Genomic DNA, 23656 nt, shown 5'->3' with positions numbered 1-23656 from the left:
TCCAGATATTACGTCGGAAATCATCCAGGAATTCCAACGTGAATATTCCATGGATTTCGTAGGCAATGTTCCAAGGATGTAGCAGTAAATCGTAGAAGGATCCCCGAGCAAAAATGAATAACTAATTGATAACAAATTCTATTACCCGGTTATCGAACATATTGATAACTGACCTTATTATCATTTTGGCTGCATTAACAGCCAACATACCAAAAATGATACCAGAATTTTCTTCCTCAAATAACTACCTGAAAACAAATTGATAACACATTTTGTTATACGTGTTATTCACTCAAATAACTAATTAGTTATTATTTAGTTATCAGCCATCACTGTTTTATCGACCAAAATAGTTAAATCTTCTTTGCCGACTTCGTTACGCATTGAAAAAATGTTGGCATTCACTGGGATTCGAATTCGAATCGAATGATTGTACGGCGTCGTCTCTAGGCACTTACCCAATTACGCTTTCTTGAGGGGCAGGAGAGAAGACCACTATGCTTTATACGATCTTGCATTTACTGAAGACTATTTATATTCAAATCATGATGCCATAACCACTTATATAAATAACAGTCGCCTGGAGAGAGTGCAAAGCAGAGTAACTTATTGATAACAAACTTAATTATCCAGTTATATTGATAACTAGAATTGTTATCATTCTGGTTGAATTACAAGTCAGCATAACAAAAATGATAACCGAAATGACGAATAAATACGGTTCATCGTCCTTTTATTGAATACATTTTGTTTTCAGTTGTGACAAATTAAATACTAGGCTTATGTTAGTTTTTCTCTTATATCCTCAATCATTAGGTTGCTAGCAGCGCAATGCTGTAAATCGATTTCGGTTATAGGTTTTATTCAAACTAAACCACAACCTTGCATTTCACAGTGAAATGTTTCATGTTTTCATATGCATATACAGGTCGGACTCAATTATCCGGAGACTTGATTATCCGAGGACCCGATTATCCGGGGTTCGATTATCCGGAATTTTAGACTCGATTATCCGGAGTATTTTTCTTCTTCGAATTTTATTTTATTCTAAATTTTTATTTCAATACTATAATATAAAATATGATTATTTTAACAGTGGGACGTATCTAGGTTATGGGAGGGGGTTGAAAAGGGGGTCGTTTCGTGTATAGAAGTTTGACTATAGGGTTGTATATCAACTTCCTGAATTCAATTAATTATATTACTGTTATATTCATACAAAATAGAATTACTTATATGAAGAAATATGAACGTAGCTTGTATGGGAGGGACCGAAATAGGGGTGTTCTACATATTTAATGTTCTTTCCATGAATCAATTATTTTCTTTAGAACATGTCCACAAACTTCTCGCTTCAAGAACTTTTCCGTGGAAGTTCGTTTCCTATTTTCCTTTCATGCTATTACTTGATTGATTGTCAATTAAGCTATTGCATTTGAGACAAAACAGTCGCCCATTTGACAGATGATAACGTAACCACGCCACTTTAGAACGATGTGTTTGGGTGCATAACATGGGTTGCATAATTCACTCTCGATTTATAATTAACGACGATGGCTTTTTTTTATCAGAACAAGACATGAAAACGAATTGCTCGTCACCTGATGCAAAGGCGAAAAAAGGGGCAGAAAAATATTTCCCCCACCGACGTTGTGATAAAACGCTTCTTTCTAGTACAATTGCCATAGAGGATCATGTGTAAAACAAGTCAAAATGCTCCATCAGCATCAATGTCCTTACAATTGGAGTTTTTCTAAAGGAATTTATCTTGCAGAATATCACCCTTTGAGGAATAATCCATTAATTTCATAACGCAAAAATCGCGAATTTCCACGGGAAAATCTTCAGCAACAAACGGAAACACGTTACCAAGAAGAGATTGGGAGGACCTGTAAATGGTTATTTTATGTGCGGATCATTGCCTAATGTTTTGATTCTAAAGACCCCTTTTTGTCTCCATCGGAAACGGAGTGTGCCGAAAGGCTATATGTTCGCTCCAAAAACAAACATATTTTAGATGGCTCGGTGATCCATAATATTATATATGTACCGATCATCTATGGTCGGCGAATTGGGGCCCATTTTTTGGCACTTTTCCTTATCCAATTTGCTTGCGACTGGTTGCATTTAATGGAAAATCCAATTTAGGATCCCCCTAACACACGTGACCGAACAATCGCGACGCGATTCTAACGCAAATCGAATGCGATTCTGTCGTCGTTGGAGTGGAAGAGTAACTGAAACATTGCCTACAGCGACCCAACGATAAAGTCGCGACGACTAGTGTTCGCCGTTGCGGCGCTAAAATCACTTAGGTCTGGGGGAGCCTTTAGATTGTTTCCTATTGAAAAATTGATAGATCGGACAATTGACTCCCAATTTTTATTGCTTTCTGTTGAAAATTGACTAGATCAAATTTTAGATTCAGAAATAATGGTCAAAATACTATGATTTGTACTAAAAGTGCGTAAATAGTCTAGCTATTATTTTGATACCTATTCTCAACCAACAAGTTCGATTCGAATGGAAATCCTGTCTCATCATTTCGTGCAACGCGCATAACGTGCAACATCGACTGCCATTACATCCTGGAGATGTTCGATTTCATGGACCGTCTCGTAAACTCAGGAATCGTCAACTGTTATGGATCCGTAGCCACCGCACACATTAGCAAAATAATCCATTAGACTTATGCTGCAGACTATTCAACGAAGTGTGTTGATATTTCGACTTTAATGTTAGCAAATTAATTTAAAAAAATAGGATTAAGTCAAACAATCAGTCTGTGCAATTTATAAGTTGAAGACGATGTACAATAAATACATAAATAAATCATTTCATATTGAAAATTGGCTGTATTTGGACTATGGACTGAAAAGTTATGGCAAAAATACTATTTTCTCTTATACACCAGAAAGTCACTGATACCGTTAGGCGGTTTAATCAGGGTTTTTCTAAAATAATTTCTGACTACACCACTGTAAATACAATAAAATAAAAGTTTTTCGTCATTTAATTGCAGATTCTTTTTTTTTTTCTAGTGATTCGATTATCCGGAATGAAAAAAAAATCGATACTCCGGATAATCGAGTCCGACCTGTATAAACATAAACACTGCTGATCCCAGGAAGAAATAATCCGTGAAAAAATGTTGCTATTCGGTATATCCAGGGCCGGACTGTTTTCGGGGGGCCCGAAATGTACGAAAAAGGTTGGTTTTGATCCATAAGGTTATGTGGGAATTCGGGGCCATGGCCACGCGGAATTAGCATTCATATGAATATTTCGTATGGGTACCTAGTCCACAACGCGCATTTTCGCTTACAATGTCAGCCGGGTCGACTAATTGAACATATTTTTGGGCTACTGTGATGGTCCATTCAAACACCTTCCAAAGGATTTTCTATTTCACATCACGATATTCCCATGAGTCGACCGTCCTTTCAACATCGACTATTGTAGGTTTGACTGCAGATGATCTTGCTCGTTTGCGTTTAAATCTAGGTTTAAACTGTTAATAGTTGAGCTATTAGTTTTTGGTTGAGCACATTACTAAATCGACTAACGTGCGATCAAAATTGTTTTCTCCACAACACACCAGATCGTTGAAATTTTATTATTGAAAGAATAGAATGCTTAACCCGATATCTGAAGGACGCGAAATTTAGAAGAAAATACCAAATTTGTATTGATAATACATTTTGTTATTATTCAGTTAACAGTTAATCACATGATTGATAACTAAATATCAAGATGATAATAAGGATAACTAATCCTGTTATCAGTTTGATATCATTTCAGTCATTTGCCTTTGCTCGGGTCTCGAAGCAAATCTTCGAGCGACTTCGATTAAATCCTCCAAGGATTCCGAAAAGAGCAATTCCCAGGGCACCCTTCAGTGATGTTGAAGCAAATCGTTGAGGGATTCCGAAATAAATCGTCGAGAAAGTCTGAACTAAATCTTCGAGGAATTCCGAAGCAAACCGACTATGTATTCCAAAGCGAATCGTCGAATGATTCCGAAGCAATTTGCCGAGAAATTGCATAGCAAGTCGTCAGAGAGATTCCGGTCGTCGAGGGAGTATTCTGATAAATCGTCAAGGTGCTCCGAAGAAAATCTCCGAACGATTCCGAAACAAATCTTCACACGATTTTGGATGAATTCTGAAGCAAATCCTTCATGGACTATGAAGTGTATCCCCCACATATTCTCTAAGGTATCCCTCAACGAAAATAATCCAGTGAATTCTGGATTCTTCTGGATTGCGATTGGAATACTTCGTTGATTCTGACAGGAATTATTCAGAGATCCACGAATTCTGATGAAAATTCCTCTCCGATTCTGTTCTGATAAGAATCCTTCTCGGATGCTGATGGGAATTGTGGAGATCATCATGCTGCAAGCGGAAGTCTGCTGGAAAACTGTCACTCCAGTGCGTGATGGATGACGACATATCTTTGACTGCTGGCGAAGTACCACGATTGCTTTGATTGCTATTTTTGTGGCTCTCCGTTAATTAGAATTAGATATTAGATATCTCGACCTGCCACCATGTACTTTGTATTGGTAGAGTTAATGGTTAAGCCTAAGCCTATCCTCGCCGTCTCCCTCTTCAGTGAGACGAAAGCCTCCACTACTGCTCTGCGATCGATTCCAATTAGGTCGATGTCGTCCGCTAAATCCAGGAGCATATGCGACCGTGTGATGATAGTGCCGTTCTTCTGCTCGCCAGATCTCCTAATAGCGCCTTCGGCTGCAATGTTGAACAATTAATTCGAAAATGCATCACCCTGCTTCAATCCGTCTAAGGTCACAAACGAGGTAGACACTTCATCTGCAATCCGAATACTTGATTTCGAGCCATCCAGCGTTGCACGTATCAGTCTAATCAGTTTCGCCGGAAAACCAAGTTCGTACATTATCTGCTACGGCTAATTTCTTTTCACTGAATCGTACGCAGCTTTGAAATCAATGAACAGACGGTGAGTCTGCAAGTTGTACTCCCGGAATTTATCAAGAATCATCCGCAGGCTAAACTTCTGATCCGTCGTTGATCGGCCCTCACGAAAATCTGTCTGGCATTTGCTGACGATGGACTCCTCAAGCGATGTCAGTCTATTAAACAGGATATGCGACAGGATTTTGTACGCCGAGTTCAGAAGGGTGATCCCTCTATAATTGACACACTCTAGTATGTGCCCTTTCTTATAGATTGGGCATATAAGGCCATCCAAGCAGCCGGCAGGCAGTTCTTCATCCTCCCATATTTTCTGGATAATGTGGTGGATTGATTGATGCAGCTGCCTACTTCCGCGTTTGAGAAGCTCGACCGGGATCTCGTCCTTCCCAGCAGTTTTACTGTTTTTCAGAGCCTTCTTTACCTCATCCAGCGTTGGTGGTTCCACAGCTTGACCATCGCCGACTTCATTTTCACCGTTCAACAAATCTTCGAAATGCTCCTTCCACCTGGCTGCCACCATAGTCTTGTCTGTCAGCAAATTCCCCTCTCGGTGGTCATTGCACATAGCAGGCACTGGCGCAGTTTTACCGCGCGCCATTGACAGTTGCGTAAAACCTCCGCATATCGTTTCTATCCATGTTCTCCTGCGCTTCAGCTATCACACTCTCTTCGTGTTGCCTTTTTTCCTGCGGTGGATTCGTTTTTCTTCTGCCCTTGCTACACTGTACCGCTCTCTGTTGGAACGGGTACGAGCCACTAGCATTCGACTCCTAGCAACATTTTTCTCAAAAAAAAATAGTTTTTGCCTTTATTGTATACTAAGTATACTTAAAGGCTATATGATCGCTCCAAACACAAACTTTATATAGGAGGCCCGGAGACCCAAAACGTTATATACCGATCGACTCAATATGGTAAAAGAAAGGTGAGGAGATCATTTAGTGTATTACATGGCAGTTTGCATGTAGTAGTGCGTCGTTTCCATTGCGTCTTAGCAACCTCTTAGTCATATGACGACGGCCTACGTCACAGAGGTTGTTATTAATTTTTCTTCAACTTCCCCCGTCAACGCGGCTTATGGTCGTATCTAGGAGTAACCAGTATTTTGTTATTCTAACAATAAACAAGAAAAAATACTTCGTGGTGAGCGTAGTTCATTCTTTAATTAGTTCATTAAGCATTTATTAATCTATTTCAGAAAAATGCGGATATTCCGGATAATTGAGGATTTTTTTTTGGAACATTGAGCGCCCTCTGATTATGCCGATAGGTACTTTGCCGAAAAAATATTGTTAAAACATAAAGTGCAGTTTTTCGTCTTTCGTATTAAACCATCTGTATTACGCAGAGCATGAATGAAGTGCTTTTTGAAAATAGAAATCCTGATAATTCGAGTTATTATACTTTCGTGTAGTAATGTTCTTGCTGAAGCTGTTCTTATTTTTTCTATAAAATATATTTTAGTTTCGTCAGTAGCAAGGGGTTCAAGAAGTTGAAACCATGTGACGTCACTCACTTCCCCTCAAATTTTGTTTAAGTTTTTCGCATTACTAATACTATTAAGCCTCCACTTCCTCCACACCTTTCTTTTACAATATTGCGATCGACTCAGTTAGACGACTTGAGGTGATGTCTGTGTGTGTATGTCTGTCTGCGCACACCAACCCAAAAAAAAATAAGCAACAGTGTCACTCATTTTTGGGCACTTATTAACCGATTTGCTTGCAACTAGCTGCATTCGATGCAGAAACCTGTCCCATTATTTCCTTTTGACATTTGATCATATCGGACAATCGGACCGGAAGTTATGGCCAAAATGCCATTTTTTATTGAAACAAATCGGAAAAATTACAATCATTTTGCAGGCACTTATTCATAACTGATTTGCTTGCAACAAGTTGCATTCGCCGCAGAATACTTTACTAATGTCCAAATCGGAAACTATTTTTTATAATGCACGAGAAAGGCACCATCAACGGAAGGTGGATTAATCAAGGTTTTCAAATGGGGCAGCAGAATAAAATTTCTATTAAAAATTAAAAATTTCTATGAACAATTAGGAAATTGCAAATAAAGAAATCAGAGTATAAGCAATAAATAAATATAAAATTTCCACAAATAAAACAAAATTTTAATAAACAATTAAGAATTTTCCACAAATCAAAAATAAATAAGCACTTTTCTTTATGGTAAATTCTTCTTTTATAATTTGCTTTTTTTTTGTGGAAAATTCTTAATTGTTTATGGAAATTTTGTTTTATTTGTGGAAATTGAATATTTATTTATTGCTCATACCCTGATTTCCTTATTGGCAATTTTCAAATTTTTTAGGGGGAGTTTTTATTTTAGTCTCAAATAGGCGTAACTGTATTAGACCTCGAAATTTGAAATGACACTTTCTCTCTCTGTTCAGTACATTTTGTCCAACTGACGTTAGGGAAGATCCATTAATTACGTAACGCAAAAGAATGCCATTTTCAAACCCCCCTCCTATATATGTCACACTTTCACAATCGTCATTCCAAAAATTCAAATTCAAATACGCCCCTTTGAAAAAAGTTCCTAAAAATGTCCCAAAGCCGTCTGCTGGTTTTGCTGAGCCATCATTTGTGGTTTGACCAGTAGTGTCACGTAAGATTTTCGCTGGATGTTTCAAAGAATCAGATGCGGTCTTATCACGGTTTCGCATAAAAGTATGGTGGTTTGTCAACTAGAAGAGTCGGGGCATTCATCGACGTCATGGCATTTTTTATTCCTTCAGTTAAACACACATCAAACACGTTTGCCAAAGAAATATTGCTAAATAATTCTAAATAACTTTTCCTTCAAGTCATTGATAAAACGAATAGTTAGTGTGGAATCATTTGTTCAGTAATGGAATGGGAGACGAGCCAGCCTAGGGCTGAAAGTCTCCTTGGTAAAGACTTGTAATGGAATTGTTTGTAAAGATCAAAAATGTGTTTTAAATGTTGCGATCAAATATTCGATCAGAGCATGATGGATGCAGTTCTATCAGAAGCTCAACGCATCCCGCAAAGGCTTCGTGCCGTGAGCCGAAATGTGCCGGGATAAGGATGGGAGCATCTTGACGGACGAACGTGTGGTGATCGAAAGGTGGAAGCAGCACTACGAGGAACATTTGAATGGCGCTGATAGTACAGGCAGTGAAAGTCAAGGCAGTAAAGGAAATGACTACGTCAGTTCAGCTGACGATGGGAGCCAACCAGCCCCCACCTTGAGGGAAGTTAAGGATGCCATCCAACAGCTAAAGACCAATAAAGCAGCTGGTATGGATGGTATCGGAGCTGAGCTCATCAAGATGGGCCCGGAAAAGCTAGCCACTAGCCTGCACCAATTGATAGTCAGAATCTGGGAAACTAAACAGCAACCGGAGGAGTGGAAGGAAGGGGTTATATGCCCCATCTACAAGAAAGTCGACAAGCTGGAGTGTGAGAACTTTCGAGCGATCACCATCCTCAATGCCGCCTTCAAAGTGATACCCCAGATCATCTTCCATCGTCTGTTACCATTAGTGAATGAGTTCGTGGGAAGTTATCAAGCCGGCTTCGTTGACGGCCGCTCGACAACGGACCAGATCTTTACTGTACGACAAATCCTTCAAAAATGCCGTGAATACCAGGTCCCAACACACCATCTATTCGTTGATTTCAAGGCGGCATACGACAGTTATAGACCGCGTAGAGCTATGGAAAATTATGGACGACTCTGGATTCAGTGTGATCTGTTTAGATGTAAACTAAATAAATGAAATGAAAATTAAAAGCCGCAAAGCCACGCAAATTCAAATGGAACCAATGTGGTTTGGGTTTGATTCCATCATGTTGAAACATCTATCAAAAACAGCGAATCAAACAGGACGTCATGTGCTCCATCCAACCAGGACTAAAGTGGCGTAGAGATGCAATTTGTTCTTATCTCAATGATGACGTTTCGAATTATCATGCGATATTTGTACTAAATCGAAGGTAAGTTGACTCATGGATATGAATATACAATCAGATTATAATCATTCGTCACCATAGCTAGTATCTGACTCGAAGAATCCGGACTCTTTATTACGATAACAATACGAACAAAGATAATCTTCTGTGAGCTACACGGATATATAGTTGGCTTAAAAGCCGTAAACACAATTCCAATCACAGAACTGCCACATGTACGTACATTCATCAAGATTCGACGGATGAGGGAAGAACTTTCCGTCGAATTCCGTTGTAGTCGACGTTATCCTCGCTGACAACAGCCACCACGGTAGCATTAGTGCTCTGGATCCTGATGAACAAATTGGAGCACCAAGTGGAACCTCCCCGGGCCACCTCCTGGACGCACCGAAGACATCGGCGTCGTGTCTCATCGTTCAAGCTTTGAGTAAAAAATAATGAGACACGTATTTTTCAGTCACCGACGAAGACGACGACGACGATGGCGAACTACCACCATCGCTCTCGCATCCTTCCGGCAGCCCACCAGCGGCCATCGCATCGCTAGGAGGAAATTCCGTTTCGTTAAACAAGGACTAGCGATTGCGAGATACCTACCCCCACTGAAAGAAGTGTAGGTACCAGCTGGAAAGAAACGGTAAGAAGCTAAAATGCGAAACTGCTGCAGAAGAAATAAAAGCCAAACGGAATGGTCAAATCGTGATGCAATGCTTTTTCAGCAGTATTGTGCTCTTCCAACCCCGTCTTGAAAAGTGGGGTAATTTAAAGATAAGGGACAATTTCATTTGTGTGAGCTTTTCTTCTGCTGGGCAGGTGCCCCGTTTCGGGGAAGGGAGGCATGGCGTGATGGACGGTGGAAAACACTGGAAAAACGTGGCTCGCCTAAAATGGCTTTTAAGAGCCTTTCCCGGAATGATAGCGAGCGGAGCGATACGAACAGATGTGTTGGAATAGCCAGTATTAAGGGTCATTTGAGTATATAATTTTGTTTTTGTTGATTTGAAACGACGAGTCGCTTTCAATTTGTTATCAACAACATACCGTTTTCAGAGATAATATAATTTTCGATCACTCAGAGTTTGTTGTGCCCAACCGTGAGTTCTGTCAATTCCAAAAATTGAATAACATGAATAAACAAATCGGATCCTAGCTAGGGATAGTATTCCGTTTGTTAAAGATATTATAATTTGAATATACCAAAACATGACCCCGTTTCAAGAAAATGCATTAATTTTGATTCAACCGCAGACAAATTCTTGTTGCATATACCCTTAACTAGTATAGCACTGGATCAACTGCAGGCTGGCGGTGAGCGGGAAAAGCATCTTGCACTAATGAAAGAAATGCTTTTGAATAAATTAACGTTCGTTACGGGACGGGGACAAACAGTGCACTGCTGATGACCTTGTTCCACGCAGCTGCAGCTCCAACCGAATACTGGGCCACTGCACTTAAATCGCACCTTTTCGGACAGGGCTGTGAGAATGTGACAGACGTATCGCCTGACATTGTACTGGTTTTGCTTCGCTCGGAACGGGATGTTTATCGGTGAAAATTTCCCATCAGCATGGCCGCTGCCTGCGCATGGAGAACACGTTATTCATTGGGTTGCTAAAGCAGCAGTGACGCTGCTGGAAACGTGATCCGCTTGGAAAATATGTTTCCGATTCTGCAAGAATAGCCGAAGGCGTGTTCTGCGTTCGAAACATAATCCGGAATGCTGGAAGGGAAATATTTTTCCTTAATCAGTGAAATAGATATGGAAAAATTTCTGTTCGTAGATTTCAAATCAAATCCGTATCAAATTAATTAGGAATTGGTTCATCAATTTTACGTTTCATGTTTCATATCCAAGGCTTTTGCGGTTAGCTTGAAGTGAACCGCAGGGAGACAAAACATGTATCAGTTGCCTTACGATGTGAGATGAACTAGGAGTGTCTGTTAATAAATTCACTTGGGATCATATATCATGGAATAATTAGGTAAATCAATTTGATAGGGCAATGACCTGTTTTATTTTTTTTAAATACTAAATTTAAACCATTTTCATGTACGGAAAATATTATTAGAAAAATCAACTTTTACTTACTAAACGACTTATTCGAAATGCCTTCTTACCTGTAATGAGAGAAAATATATGCATTGTTAGTTACCACTTTCATTTAAATAACCATCTTCTTGTAATAAAGCATTAGTCTCATAAAAAAATATAAAATAAAAATTGTGTACTGAATCAAGAATATCGCAAATAAGAAAACATCTTAGCAGAAGGAAATAAACTGCCAGCATTTGCAGTGGATGACAACTTATAAATCTCATCCGAATTCGGATATTCGCCACAGTTCTCCACTTCGCAATCGGACTATTCCTGCATTTTATATCACAGACGACATTAGCTATCTTCGTTCTCTGCCAATTGCTCCCTGAATGGGCCTGATTTGGGAGTAACGATTGAGACTGTTACGTTGTCCGCAGTCATCATAACCAACATCCCTTCAGCTAACTGGTTTGCAACAACAATCAGAGAAATGCTGAGACATACGACCTTGCAACGTTTACCTATCACCGGCGTCGACATCAATCAATGCACAATGGGGAAATCCGATTTCAAAGGTGGAAAAAATTGATAACTTTCTTCACGAACAACTTACAGAAGAGATCAAGAGCTTATTCGAAAAAGAATTTTGCAAAGAATTTAGTGAGTGCTGTTTCATGGACGTGGACATTTTCTAATCTATAAATCTAATAACACTATTGTTGATTATGCATCTTTAATTGCTATTTCCTTATGCGAATGAAAGTATTTTTTTTAATCAGATATTTATCAGGAAATCAGAAATGTTATAGTTTAACCATGTTTTAATGTACGTGTCGTTTAGTACAAACCACAAATTAACATATGGTCAGTCATATGCCATATGCCACGACTCGTTCCCATCACGGTATCATGTGGATTATGAACCAATCACTTCCACAATCCGTGGATGAGCAATCCAAATCTGTCAGGGCTAATTTTATTTTTCTTCATCTACCACCACTGCCACGCTCCGCATCATTCTGGAGCAGGTCAACGAATTCCAAGAGTCCCTTTACTTGGTATTCATTGACTACGAAAAAGCTTTCGACCGTCTCAATCACGAGAATATGTGGGGCGCCCTGAGACGCAAGGGAGTTCCTGAGAAAATCATCGGCCTCATCGAAGCACAGTACGAGGCCTTTTCGTGTAGAGTGCTGCACAATGGGGTCCTGTCCGACCCTATCCGGGTCGTAGCTGGTGTGAGGCAAGGATGCATCCTATCACCGTTACTGTTCCTCATCGTAATCGATGAGATTCTGGTAGGTGCGATTGACCGTGAACCAAACCGCGGGCTGTTATGGCAGCCTATAACCATGGAGAATCTAAACGACTTCGAATTGGCTGATGACGTTGCACTCCTCGCGCAACGGCGCTCTGATATGCAGAGTAAGCTCAACGACCTTGCCGAGCGCTCCTCTTCGGCAGGTTTAGTCATCAACGTCAACAAAACCAAATCGTTGGATGTAAACACGGCGACTCCTTCCAGTTTCACAGTAGCCGGGCAACCAGTGGAGAATGTTGAAAGCTTCCAATATCTTGGTAGCCAAATGGCGTCGGACGGCGGTACCAAGATCGACATAGGCGCACGGATCAAGAAAGCAAGGGCTGCCTTTGCGAGTTTAAGAAATATCTGGAAAAACAGGCAGATAAGTGAACGCACCAAAAACGAATTTTCAACTCTAACATGAAATCTGTGCTGTTATACGCTAGCGAAACATGGTGTGTATCAGTGGAGAACACTCAACGGCTGCAGGTGTTCATTAACAGATGCCTGTGGTATATAATTCGGGCCTGGTGGCCTCACAACTGGATCTCAAACAACGAGCTCCATCGTCATTGTCACCAGAGGTCGATAGCAACAGAAATTCGGGATCGGAAGTGGGGCTGGGTCGGCCACACTCTACGTAGGGCGGAAACGAAATCTGTAAACAAGCATTAGACTGGAACCGAGCGGGACATCGCAGCAGAGGCAGACCCAGAGGCTCATGGCGGCGAAGCCTCAATAAAGAAATAAAAGAAGTCGACCGAAATCTAACCTGGCAACAGGTTAAAGCGATAGCCGGGCAACGCTCAGGATGGAGATCTTTCAAGTTGGCCCTTTGCACCACCGGAGGTGTACAGGATCCGTAAGTAAAAAAAAAAGTACCACCACTGCCTCTATCGGTGAACTCCGAGCAATGCGATGGGCGATCGCATCCATCGCATCCGAGCATCATCAAGTACAGAAAGAAAAAGCGTCCTCTTCATTCATGCATATTCGCAGACCCACCGGCAGCTCTCCCGCTGGCGACTGCATGCTGTGTAGGTAAACGCAGCGAACGAACGAACGAAACGAAAAATGCGCGAGCAAAAAGCACGTCAGCAGTACGCGCTGCTGTCACGAATTGTTCTGAATCTCACACGGCAGGTACTGCTTCTTTATACACAAAGAAAATCTTGCGTTGGACCCGAAGGCCCGTGGGATACTGCATTCTGATGCCCGTGTTAGGAATGCACGGGTTTGGTTATATATGAAACTTTTATTTGCTTTGACAAGAATTGAAAATTTCAATAGCTTATCGTTAATAATCTTAAGTTGCAATGATATTGACAAATTGCTGGAGAGTGTCCGAGTCGATTGATATATAAATCTTCAAAATCCATCGAAAGATAAAGGCGCTACTAACGATTGAAATCTTCCCTCTCAGCGTAACGCTCTCAATTTTCAAAAATCTAAATGACACCCAGTATAGTAAAGAAAGACGCAAGTCCTACGTCAAAATTATGACAATAATATCAACTACTTATTATCTGTAAATACCTGGATAATCAATAGGTTGAAGATTTCGCCAAAATTGACCATATGTAGAGTAGGGCAGTTCAAATTGGAAAAATGTGTTCAAAATCAAGCTCCCATACCTAGGATCGAAAGATATTATAGTAGATAGTACACTGACAAAGTTTCAGCTCATTTGGTTAAGGTTTAATGGTGGCGCGGAGACGATTAAGTTTTACATGCAAATTACTATGAAGAATCGATTATCTACATTCAATATGCTGTAATTTTGCTTGATTAGATCGAATTGTAGTAGTCTCACTTGGAGTTGATACTTTAATCTACCCTGAACATTTTTCTAGAAGACATATATGCATTATACACCAGCTTTCATAACGAAAGTTATAAAACATATGAAACCTTGCTATTGTTAGAACACTTTTCAAAAGGTAAGTTTCGCCGATAGGGCATCAATGGTGTTTAATAATTGTTACTTAGCAACTATTTGAAAGCTTTGTTTTGATTATTGTATGGTGACAGTGCGAATTAAGTTCTTTGGTGAGATACTTATATTTTCGTGTCAAATATTTATTAATATAACAGGCTGTTGACAATTTCGATACGTATCCAGATTACATTGTTCATTGCAATGTTTGTTTTTCTAATCATAATTTCTATTCTTAATCCTGCGTTCATATTGCGACAGTGCAAAACCCTCCGCCATGTAGCAGCTCAAGAAGAAATGAAATTATTGTTTAATGGTCCCAAGAATCTGAATGCTCTTGAAGTTATACTGCAGCATCACCTGTATTTTTGAATTCTCAGGTCGCCTTCGAGTCATAATGGTTAAGAAATCAAAAATGAATCATGTAGTAGTGGCGCATCTTTTGAACTTTTGAATAAACAGCAAATCAATTAAAGCACATTTAAATCAATAATTAATTCAATAGTTAGAGTACGTAAACATTAGAATAAAATATATGTTCAATAAACATTATTAATGGAATTATACTCGATTCATTCAAGAAGATGAATAATTGAATAGTTACTGAACAGCAATACAACAAATGGTTATTTTAAAAATATAATGAATGAATAATTGTTTTAATAAAATACACCTCAATGATGAGAACCTTACTTGTGCATTATACTGAAATTTGATTCCACGGAGTATATATTTTTGGCATTCATAGTCTAAACATATGTCTTTCATTCACACTTTCTCCTGAACCTAAAATATGACATGCTCTCTATCTACGAATGATGAAGCAAGCCTATCTTCCCATTGTTATGGAAGCATCGTTCTTTTCTTGCCATACTGTGCGACGATCCTCTGAATCGTGTCTCGATTTATCGTTGGACCAAAGGATTTGCATATCAACGGCATACTGGTACAAAACATTACGAATGTCCACCTAACTATTATACGCAAAGCATCTATAGAACCATTGAAGGATGAAAGCCAAAATTAAAATCGCTTTCCCTGAATGCACATTATGACAAAAGTAGATAATCAATCAAAAGGCCATAATATCTTTTTGTTTTACTTATTTATTGTATTTATACATATAGTTTTTTTTGGAAAGGGGATACTCGCCCTATGTTTGTTGACAGTTTGTAGAAGATATTGCTTCTGCTCTTCATCGTTAGTAATTTTATCATTATAATCAGTTATCAATTTAACTCCTCTTTCCGCATTATCATTTGTTACGCGGATATTCTTGATTTTTTCCTGACCGCTAAGATATTCTTTATCATTTCTCCAATATTGAATATCTTTGTCCAGAAATGTGGTATTTATTTTGAATCTTGCAAATAAATTTCTGGTTTCGGAATTCACAAAATCTGATATGCAGATTTTTCGTACATCCATTGTACATATTTTAGCTCGTTTACCTCCAACGTGATCTGGAGCTCTTTTCAACGTGTTGACCATTTTCTTTTTAATTCCCACCTCTAAATCGTCATCAAAAAAAGCCATTCCAACTAATTCGGGAGAAAGGTACCACAAATGTTGCTTGAATTTGTCTGCAGCCGCCTTCCACATACTATCCTTTTTCCTTTTGGCCAATGACTTGAGTAACAGTGTATCCCATCGTGCTGCGCATAACGGTAACGGTGCTGTGTACCATGAAGGAATATATGTTGTCACGATGAATATACAAAATTTTTCAAGAGATTTTTCTTCTGTAACAGATAGCAATAACTGTTTCCGGAACAAATATATTTTCAGAGCATATATGCATTTATTCATCCACCTAGCTCTGTGTACTGGTCCTGGTTTTTTGAATGAACTTATTGGAGCTTCTCCAAGAAAGCAGAGGGCAAGTTCCAGTAACTCCTTGTAATCATCTCTGGGTAGAAAATTCTATAAATACCATTTTGAACTGTGATTTCAGCAGAACACACATCATTAAAAATTAGTTTACCTTCAGCTGCATTTTGCAGAACGAAATAGTTTCTTGTCGGTTGCTGATTAGCTTTGCTTGATTTCGAGAAAATTCAATTGAGGAATGTTCACCTATTAACAACAAATATTATACAAATGGAATTACTACAAATTTTATTTCTTACTGTGGTCAAGTGCATGCCATTCCCGGCGGAATTTCTCGAACATAGGTATTTGGGGGCTAGTTGATGTACCGAATTGATCTTCAAATGCTGCTTTTAGTACGAGTTCTAATACGTGATGGCGACATGCGAGGTTCATCAAAGGTCTGCCTAATTTTCGTTCAACCAATGTACATGCTCCGGATTTATGTCCTGTATTCGAGCTTGTAGTATCAAAGCACATTCCTACCACATTGTCTTGCACACCCCAATCCACTAAACACTTGTACACGGCTTCTGCTTGTGATGCTCCAGTTCCAGTTTCTATCTTGGGTGCTCCAAGCAGTTGTTCTGTTACTTTTCCAGAAATAATTACGGGAAGACGGTCAACTAACTGGCCTGTAAGCATAACTTCTGGTAGCTGATACTTTTGTGAATAATAAGAAGATTACCTGATCCACCGTCGGTCAAATCCGGTAAAAGCTTCCCATCCCAATGCACAACCCAATAATCGTCTGACGAGAAGCTTGCTTTCATCTCATTTGCAACACATTTGCGAATTTTCATTCGAGCACGTCTAATGGTCGAAACAATTCTTCAATCGGATGGCCTAGACTAGAAGCCGTCGCCGCAATAATCATTGTTGCTTTCGCGTTCGAAATGCCACCGCGATCGAGTGCCATACTTAAATCTTGACTTACGCATGTTTTCATTTTTTTCTTTTCCGGGGGTTCAAAATCCGGGTCCGTATCTATGTTGTCCAAATAGCTCATGTCAAAATTCCTCTCGAATGCAGAGTTATTAAAATCGGCTGGTTTATCTGGAACATTGTTCACAGCCGCAGTATGAACTGAATTGCCCTTCTGGCCAATATCGAACAGTTCATTCAAAATCAAATCAAAATTTGTCCGTTGTTGAGTATGAACTTCTTCATCTCTCCATTTGCTCTTCCTCAAGGCAATCCATTTATCATGGAGCTGCAACAACATCTTCAGGGGATAATCTGATCGTCGAGTTGGAATGCCAAAGGTTTTCCAAACATCAGAGATCATGTTGCATGCCTTGCGTGCCGCGTATTTTCTTCCATTCTTGATATAGTAAAAGTAAAGCTGCAATGCCTCTCTATTGCTTGGAAGCTTCGACTCCTCAACTGCTGAAATTGGACGTCCGACAAGCCACACCGGATCTTTCCTTAACTCCATTGTGTGAATTTGAATTTGTCGCTCAATTTCATTATACGTGAGGTAAGTAGCTACCCAAAACAAATAAAGAAAACAGTTACTAAGTAACAGTAATCACAACATCATTGATGCCCTATCGGCGAAACTTGCCTTTCAAAAAGTGTTCTATTAACAGCAAGGTTTTACATATTTTAATAATTTTGTTATGAAAACTGGTTTATAATGGTTATATGTCTTCTAGAAAAATGTTAAGGATAGATTTGAACATTAACTCCAGCAGAGACTACTAGAATTGGATCTAATCAAGCAAAATTACAGCATGTCGAATGTAGATAACCGATTCTCCATCTCGTTCTCCATAGTAATTTGCATGTAAAACTTAATCGTCTTCGCGCCACCATTAAACCTTGTCCAAATGAGCTGAAATTTTGTCAGAGTGCTTAATACTATAATATCTTTCGATCTTAGATATGGGAGCTTGATTTTGAACACATTTTTCCAATTTGAACTGCCCTAATGTAGAGCTACATCAATGCATACAAGTTTTTAAATCACCGTATAATCACCCTAAATGATCATTCGACGTAATATAGTGCAAATTATTATTTTTTACAGAATACATGAAAAATTCACAAAGATGCAGTGGATGATTATTCGACCCCAAAATCCATTAAATTTCCAACTTTTTCCAACAAAATATGTATAGTTCTATGTATGGATCTACAATGAAGAGGAAAACAGAATTTCAGTGTAATTTTTGAAAGATAAAAGTACCAAAATATGAAAAATTTTGATGTACGGGACATTGGGGCAAAACCAGCTCGATAACTACATACAGAAGTGTCTCACGTCTATAAAACATCACTCACTGAATTTCTTGGAAAATTCGCTTTCGAATAAGCCCTTAACCTTATCTGTGAGTCGCTCGAGAGAAAAGTTAACCTATTTTGTATAAAAAGTTACATTAAATGAGCTGTATGACCCCTAAATCCCCTGTAATTCAATATTTTTATTGAACTATATGATTATTTGTTATTTTTATTATATCATTGGAAAATATCAATTAAATTAACATTACTACGTCATTACATTACTTTCCTTGCTCAGAATCATTGAGGTATATTATTTCATAGGGGAATTTGGGCAAAAAGGTAAGAAAAAAGAGTATCTCCCATCACCTCCTATCAATGATCACATCAAGACTCATAACATATGACTATTCTTGTCTAGTTGTGCTATCGGATATGGTTTGGAAATGTTTGGCATCGGTGCTATTCGAAAGTTTTTAAAAATCGTTTTTTACTCAATAAATAACCAAATAAAACATTTGTGAAACGATTTATTTCATTAATCTTTGTTCGGCAAACATTTGTCAAAATCTGTTCAACACTTTGATACAATAATATTAACACTTATCTGTAAATATTACTATTTTTTACACAATACATGAAAATTGCGCATAAAATGCACTTTGATGCTTATTTGACCCCAAAATCCCTTAAATTTCCAACTTTTATCAACAAAATATATTTAGTGCACTTCTGTGGGTCCACAGTGAAGAGATAAATACAATTTTAGAACGATGTCCTAAAGATAAAATGACAAATAGTTTGGAAACTCGCGATATATGGGGCATTCGGGCAAAACGAGCTCAATAACTACATACAGAAGCGTTCCACGTCCATGAAACAGCACTCACTGAATTCTTTGCAAAATTCCCTTTCGAATAAGCTCTTGATCTCTTCTGTAAGTTGTTCGTGAAGAAAGTTATCAATTTTTTCCACCTTTGAAATCGGATTTCCCCATTGTGCAATGAATCACATATAGTGGCTGGTGTTCTACCTGCCGTTGCCAGCATCCAGGCGCTATCGTATATCGTAAACTGATTTCCTAATTTGAAGGAATTATTTAGGGAAAATCAGATGGAATTCCTAGAATTGCTTCTTTGAATTTTAGAAAGAATGTCTTGAAGTTTTCCAAAATAATTTCTGTATCTATCCCCTAAATTCAAGTTCCTTGGGAAATTCCCTTAGGAATTTATTTGGTAATTCCTGAAAGTTATTCAGGTGGATTGTTAAAGGAATTCCTTAAGGAACCTCCGGAGGATTTTCCAAAAGCAGTCTTAGACAAATTTCGGAATGAATTTTGGAAAGAATTCCTAAGGAATTTCAGAAGGTGTTTCTTGATTTATTTACTGAGGATTTTTGAAGACATTCTTTGAGGAAATTAATAATGAATCACTAGAGGAGTTACCGTTGGATTACTTAGAGTAATTTACGATGGAATTTCTGGAGGAATTTTTAAAGATATGCATTAAAGATCTTCTGAATCAAATTCCGAACAAACCTTTGGATAAATTCATAAAATCTCACCTCAATGAATACTTTAAAAAATTTCTGGAGAAATTTCCGAAGCAACTCCTGAAGTAAATTCCTAAGGAATTCTTGAGAATATCCGAAGAAGTATGATGTTGGATTGACTTCAATCCCTATATTTTTGGAATTATATTATGAGTCCTAATTCCAGATCCAAAACAGGGTTTTGTTTTACTATTGTCCGGATTTGCGCAAGAATTTCCGAAGGGAATTTCTTCAGATGTCCTTGACGGAATTCTTGTAAAATTTTAAAGCTTGTAATTTCCGAATGAATACCTTTGTTATCTAGAAGTTTTTATGAACATTATTTAAGAAGTTTATATAAAAAGTAAGTGAGTAAGTAATATAAAAATTCCAGTAGGTTTTTCTTTGAAAATTCCATTTGAGTTTTTTTTTTGTGGATGCCTAATACTGCCGCTATCTGCAAGTCGAGCACATCTGTATATGGAGGTCCATATACAGACGTGCTCGACTTGCGTTTAGCGGCAGAATAGTTCTTCAGCAAATTCTTTAAGAAATTCGTTAGGTAAATATTTTTGAAAATTTATTCGTGTTGTTCTTTGTGAAATTATTCAAGAATACATTCTAAAATTCCCCCTGAAATACATTTGGAAACTCCTGCCGGAATTTCTTCCAAAATTTCTCCAGAAAATCCTTCAGAAATTCTTTCGGGTACTTCTCCAGGAATCTATATACTTACAAATTTCTTTTTCTTCTCTATATACATAAAAATGAATTTCTGTCTGTCTGACCCTTATAGACTCGGAAACTACTGTACAGATCGGCATGAAAATTTGTATGCAGTGGTTTTTGGAGCCGGGGAAGGTTCCTAAGATAGTTCGAGACCCCTCCCTCATTTAGAAAGGGGGGCTCCCATACAAATGAAACACCAATTTCTTCATAACTCGAGAATTAATCAAGCAAATGGAACTAAATTTGGCATGTGGAGGTTTTGGAAGGGAAGATATATCTCTGTGGTGGTTCAAACCTCTCCCCCTTTTGGTAAGGGGGCTCCCATACAAATGAAGCATAAATTTCTGCATGACTCGAGAACTAATCCGAGAATAAATCAATTCAAATCGATACGAAGATCGTCGGGTCTGCTAGTAATTCATAAAATTTGCACAGTAGTTCATTTGAATAACCACAAGTTCCTCTCAAAGTTCGTTTTTCATAAAATCAGCTTGACAGAGATGGCTAAGCGAAAAACGTACTTTTTAAGGAGCTTTTGGTGACTTGGGTATTCCTCCTAGGATTCTTCCGTAGAACCTCAAGAAAGGCTTTCATAAATTTCTCCAGAAATTCCTTTAGTAAAACATTGTAATATTCCTTTCAAAATTCCTGCAGAAATTATTCCAGAAAATTTGTTGAAAGAATTCTTCCGGAAAATTATTGAAGAATGAAATAAAAATTTCTAAGGGAATTTTCGTAGGAGTTTCTAACGGAAATTCGAAAGGATTCTCTAGGTAATTCCCAAAAGAATTTGCAAATGAAATTTCCCAAGGATTCCTAAAAGAAGGAAGAAGAAATAAATAAAGGATTCTCCGAAGATCTAAAGGAATCTCTAGAAGATTTGCCAAAAAAATAATTGAAGGGATGACCGAAAGAATTTCTATAAGAAATTTTGAAAGAATTCCTGGATATCTGGAAAAAAATCCTGAGGAAAATTTCGAAGGTATTCTAGGATTTTGTTTCCTAGAGTTTCCGAAAGGATTCACTAAGAAAGTACTAGCAGAATTTCTAAAATATATTCCAACGAAATTCCTAAATCAATTTCCGAAGAACCTCCTGAAAGGATTTCCAAAGGCAATCCTAAAGAAACATCGGAAGGACTGAAAGAACTTCCGAAGGTATTCCTAAAAGGATTTGCGTAGGTACCGTAATCCGGGGGAACATTGATCAGCGGGGTAACATTGATCAGTTTCACCATTTACAGGAAATGAAAAACATATTATTTCCTGTTATCACAATTACTTATTGTGAGTTAGGTATCTTAATCTTGACTAAATTTGTTGCTGAATGATATTGCCTTCTGATGAATTTGAATTTATTTTTCGCCAAAATTTGAACAATAAAATCAACATTAATTTTTGAACTCACAGCAACTTGCCAAAAAAGTACTCAAAACAAGTATAATAACAAAAAAATTTAGGTCGTTCCTATGGTTATGTGATAAGCAAACTTATTTTCTTGATTAATCTATAGTTTTTCTTTCGAAATTTTGTTTGAAAACCAGATTATTCCGCTAGCGGTGAGGATGTCTTTCTCGAAACAATCGATGCACGTCGCCTCAGCGTAAGAGATTCCAACTATAATTTCCTAACAGGCGTTTGCACACGCCTTCTCTATAGAAAAATGGTTGATCAATGTTACCCCAAATTGAAAAATAAAAAACTCGACAAAAAACATTTGTAAAACAAGTTTAATATTATCAAACTAGTTTATTCGTGGACACAATAGCGCCCGTGGCAAGTGTTTTTTTTTTTCAATTTTTAAGAGTTATAGATTCTTTTCTGCATTTAAAAAATCAAAATTTTCAACGTCTGTTGTCTGTGATTTTTTTTCATCAAATGCTGTGTCTGGTTGTCTAAGGTTGTCACTGGTTTTGTTGTCTGCATCTAATAGAAAAAAAAAAGAATTGAAGTGTCAAATATTTTTTTTGTGAGAATTTCCCCGCGTGCTGCGTCTGGTTAGCTAGTCACCGGGCAGATAAACAGAGCTATTATATATATGATAATCAAGAACAACAGCCATTTACAATCTACACGTAGGAAGGTGTAACGAAAAGGCTAGATATCCAAGACGATTTTCTGATAGAATGTCCGGAGACTCATGGTGGTATATACAAATTGACTCAGCTCGACGAACTGAGATGATGTTTGTCTGTGCGTATGTGTGTGAGTGTGTGTATGTATGTGCGCAAAATAAAACTCACTCATCTTATAGGCATTTATCTTGATCCGATTTGTGCGCTATAAGTTACATTCGAAGGGTAATCCTGCCCCATTGTTTCCTATTGAAAACTGGCCAAATTGGCCTATGGCAGCGGTTCTCAACCTGGGGTACATGTACCCCTGGGGGTACCATCGCAGTCCCTAGGGGGTACCTCGGACACAAATGCGTAATGGCGGATGTATTACAATTCCAATCAAAATTTATTAATAATTGAATATTATTCGGCACCTCGGCCATACGAAAATCTTTTTTTGTTAAATATCTTAGCTGTGCATATGCACAGCACATGTTTCGAAATTGACAAATTGATATGAAATTTGCGAAAAAGAATCCACGTGTCTTGGAGGGACTCGAACCCTCAACCCCCTACTCTCTACATAGGCGTGATAACCTTTACAAAACGAGACCACTTAAAGGTCACGTTTGCGAAAAAGCCTTCAGAATCCGAGTACTAACCTCCACCGCGGTTAGCTCTTTTTTGCAAATTAAATATCTTTCGGATGCTTGATTTGTCCAATCTTCACATGTGCTTTACTGTTGTATATCCACAGTCAAGCGAGCCCACCTTTTTATTATTCGAGATCACCACACTCTATGCCCCCAACAACGGGGAAAGGGGGCTGGTTGTTGATTTGTATTCTTCATCTTCTTCATCTTCATTGGCATTATATCCCCCACTTGGACATTGCCGCCTCGCAGCTCAGTGTTCAATTAGCACTTCCACAGTTATTAACTGCGAGGTTTCTAAGCCAAGTTACCATTTCTGCATTCGTATATCATGAGGCTAACACGATGATACTTTTATGCCCAAGGAAGTCGATACAATTTCCAATCCGAAAA

At 38.3% G+C, this 23656-nt stretch overlaps 2 protein-coding genes across 2 annotated transcripts in view; both read right to left on the bottom strand.

Moving 5' to 3' along the window:
- LOC134225952 (exostosin-1-like) overlaps positions 1-23656 on the bottom strand; it is a 601093-nt gene that overhangs the window by 458109 nt on the left and 119328 nt on the right.
- Positions 15044-16864, bottom strand: LOC134221381 (uncharacterized). Its single transcript, XM_062700573.1, has 5 exons — positions 16758-16864; positions 16330-16704; positions 16185-16276; positions 15652-16123; positions 15044-15192 (listed from the first exon to the last, which is right to left on the bottom strand). The coding sequence occupies exons 1-5, from the start codon at positions 16840-16842 to the stop codon at positions 15044-15046; spliced, it is 1173 nt and encodes a 390-aa protein (XP_062556557.1). The 5' UTR covers positions 16843-16864.

The sequence above is a fragment of the Armigeres subalbatus genome, chromosome 3 (assembly GCF_024139115.2).
Source record: "Armigeres subalbatus isolate Guangzhou_Male chromosome 3, GZ_Asu_2, whole genome shotgun sequence".
Classification (NCBI taxonomy): domain Eukaryota; kingdom Metazoa; phylum Arthropoda; class Insecta; order Diptera; family Culicidae; genus Armigeres; species Armigeres subalbatus.
The sequence above is the reverse complement of the archived record's forward strand: the minus strand, read 5'-3'. Positions and strand labels throughout refer to the sequence as shown.

Coding starts and splice junctions, on each gene's coding strand:
- LOC134221381 (XM_062700573.1), bottom strand. CDS start 16,842: ATGAAAGCAAGCTTCTCGTCAGACGATTATTGGGTTGTGCATTGGGAT. Junction 16,124..16,184: donor TCTGCAAAATGCAGCTGAAG/GTAAACTAATTT, acceptor TGGTATTTATAG/AATTTTCTACCCAGAGATGA. Junction 15,193..15,651: donor AGCTCCAGATCACGTTGGAG/GTAAACGAGCTA, acceptor ATGGTTCTATAG/ATGCTTTGCGTATAATAGTT.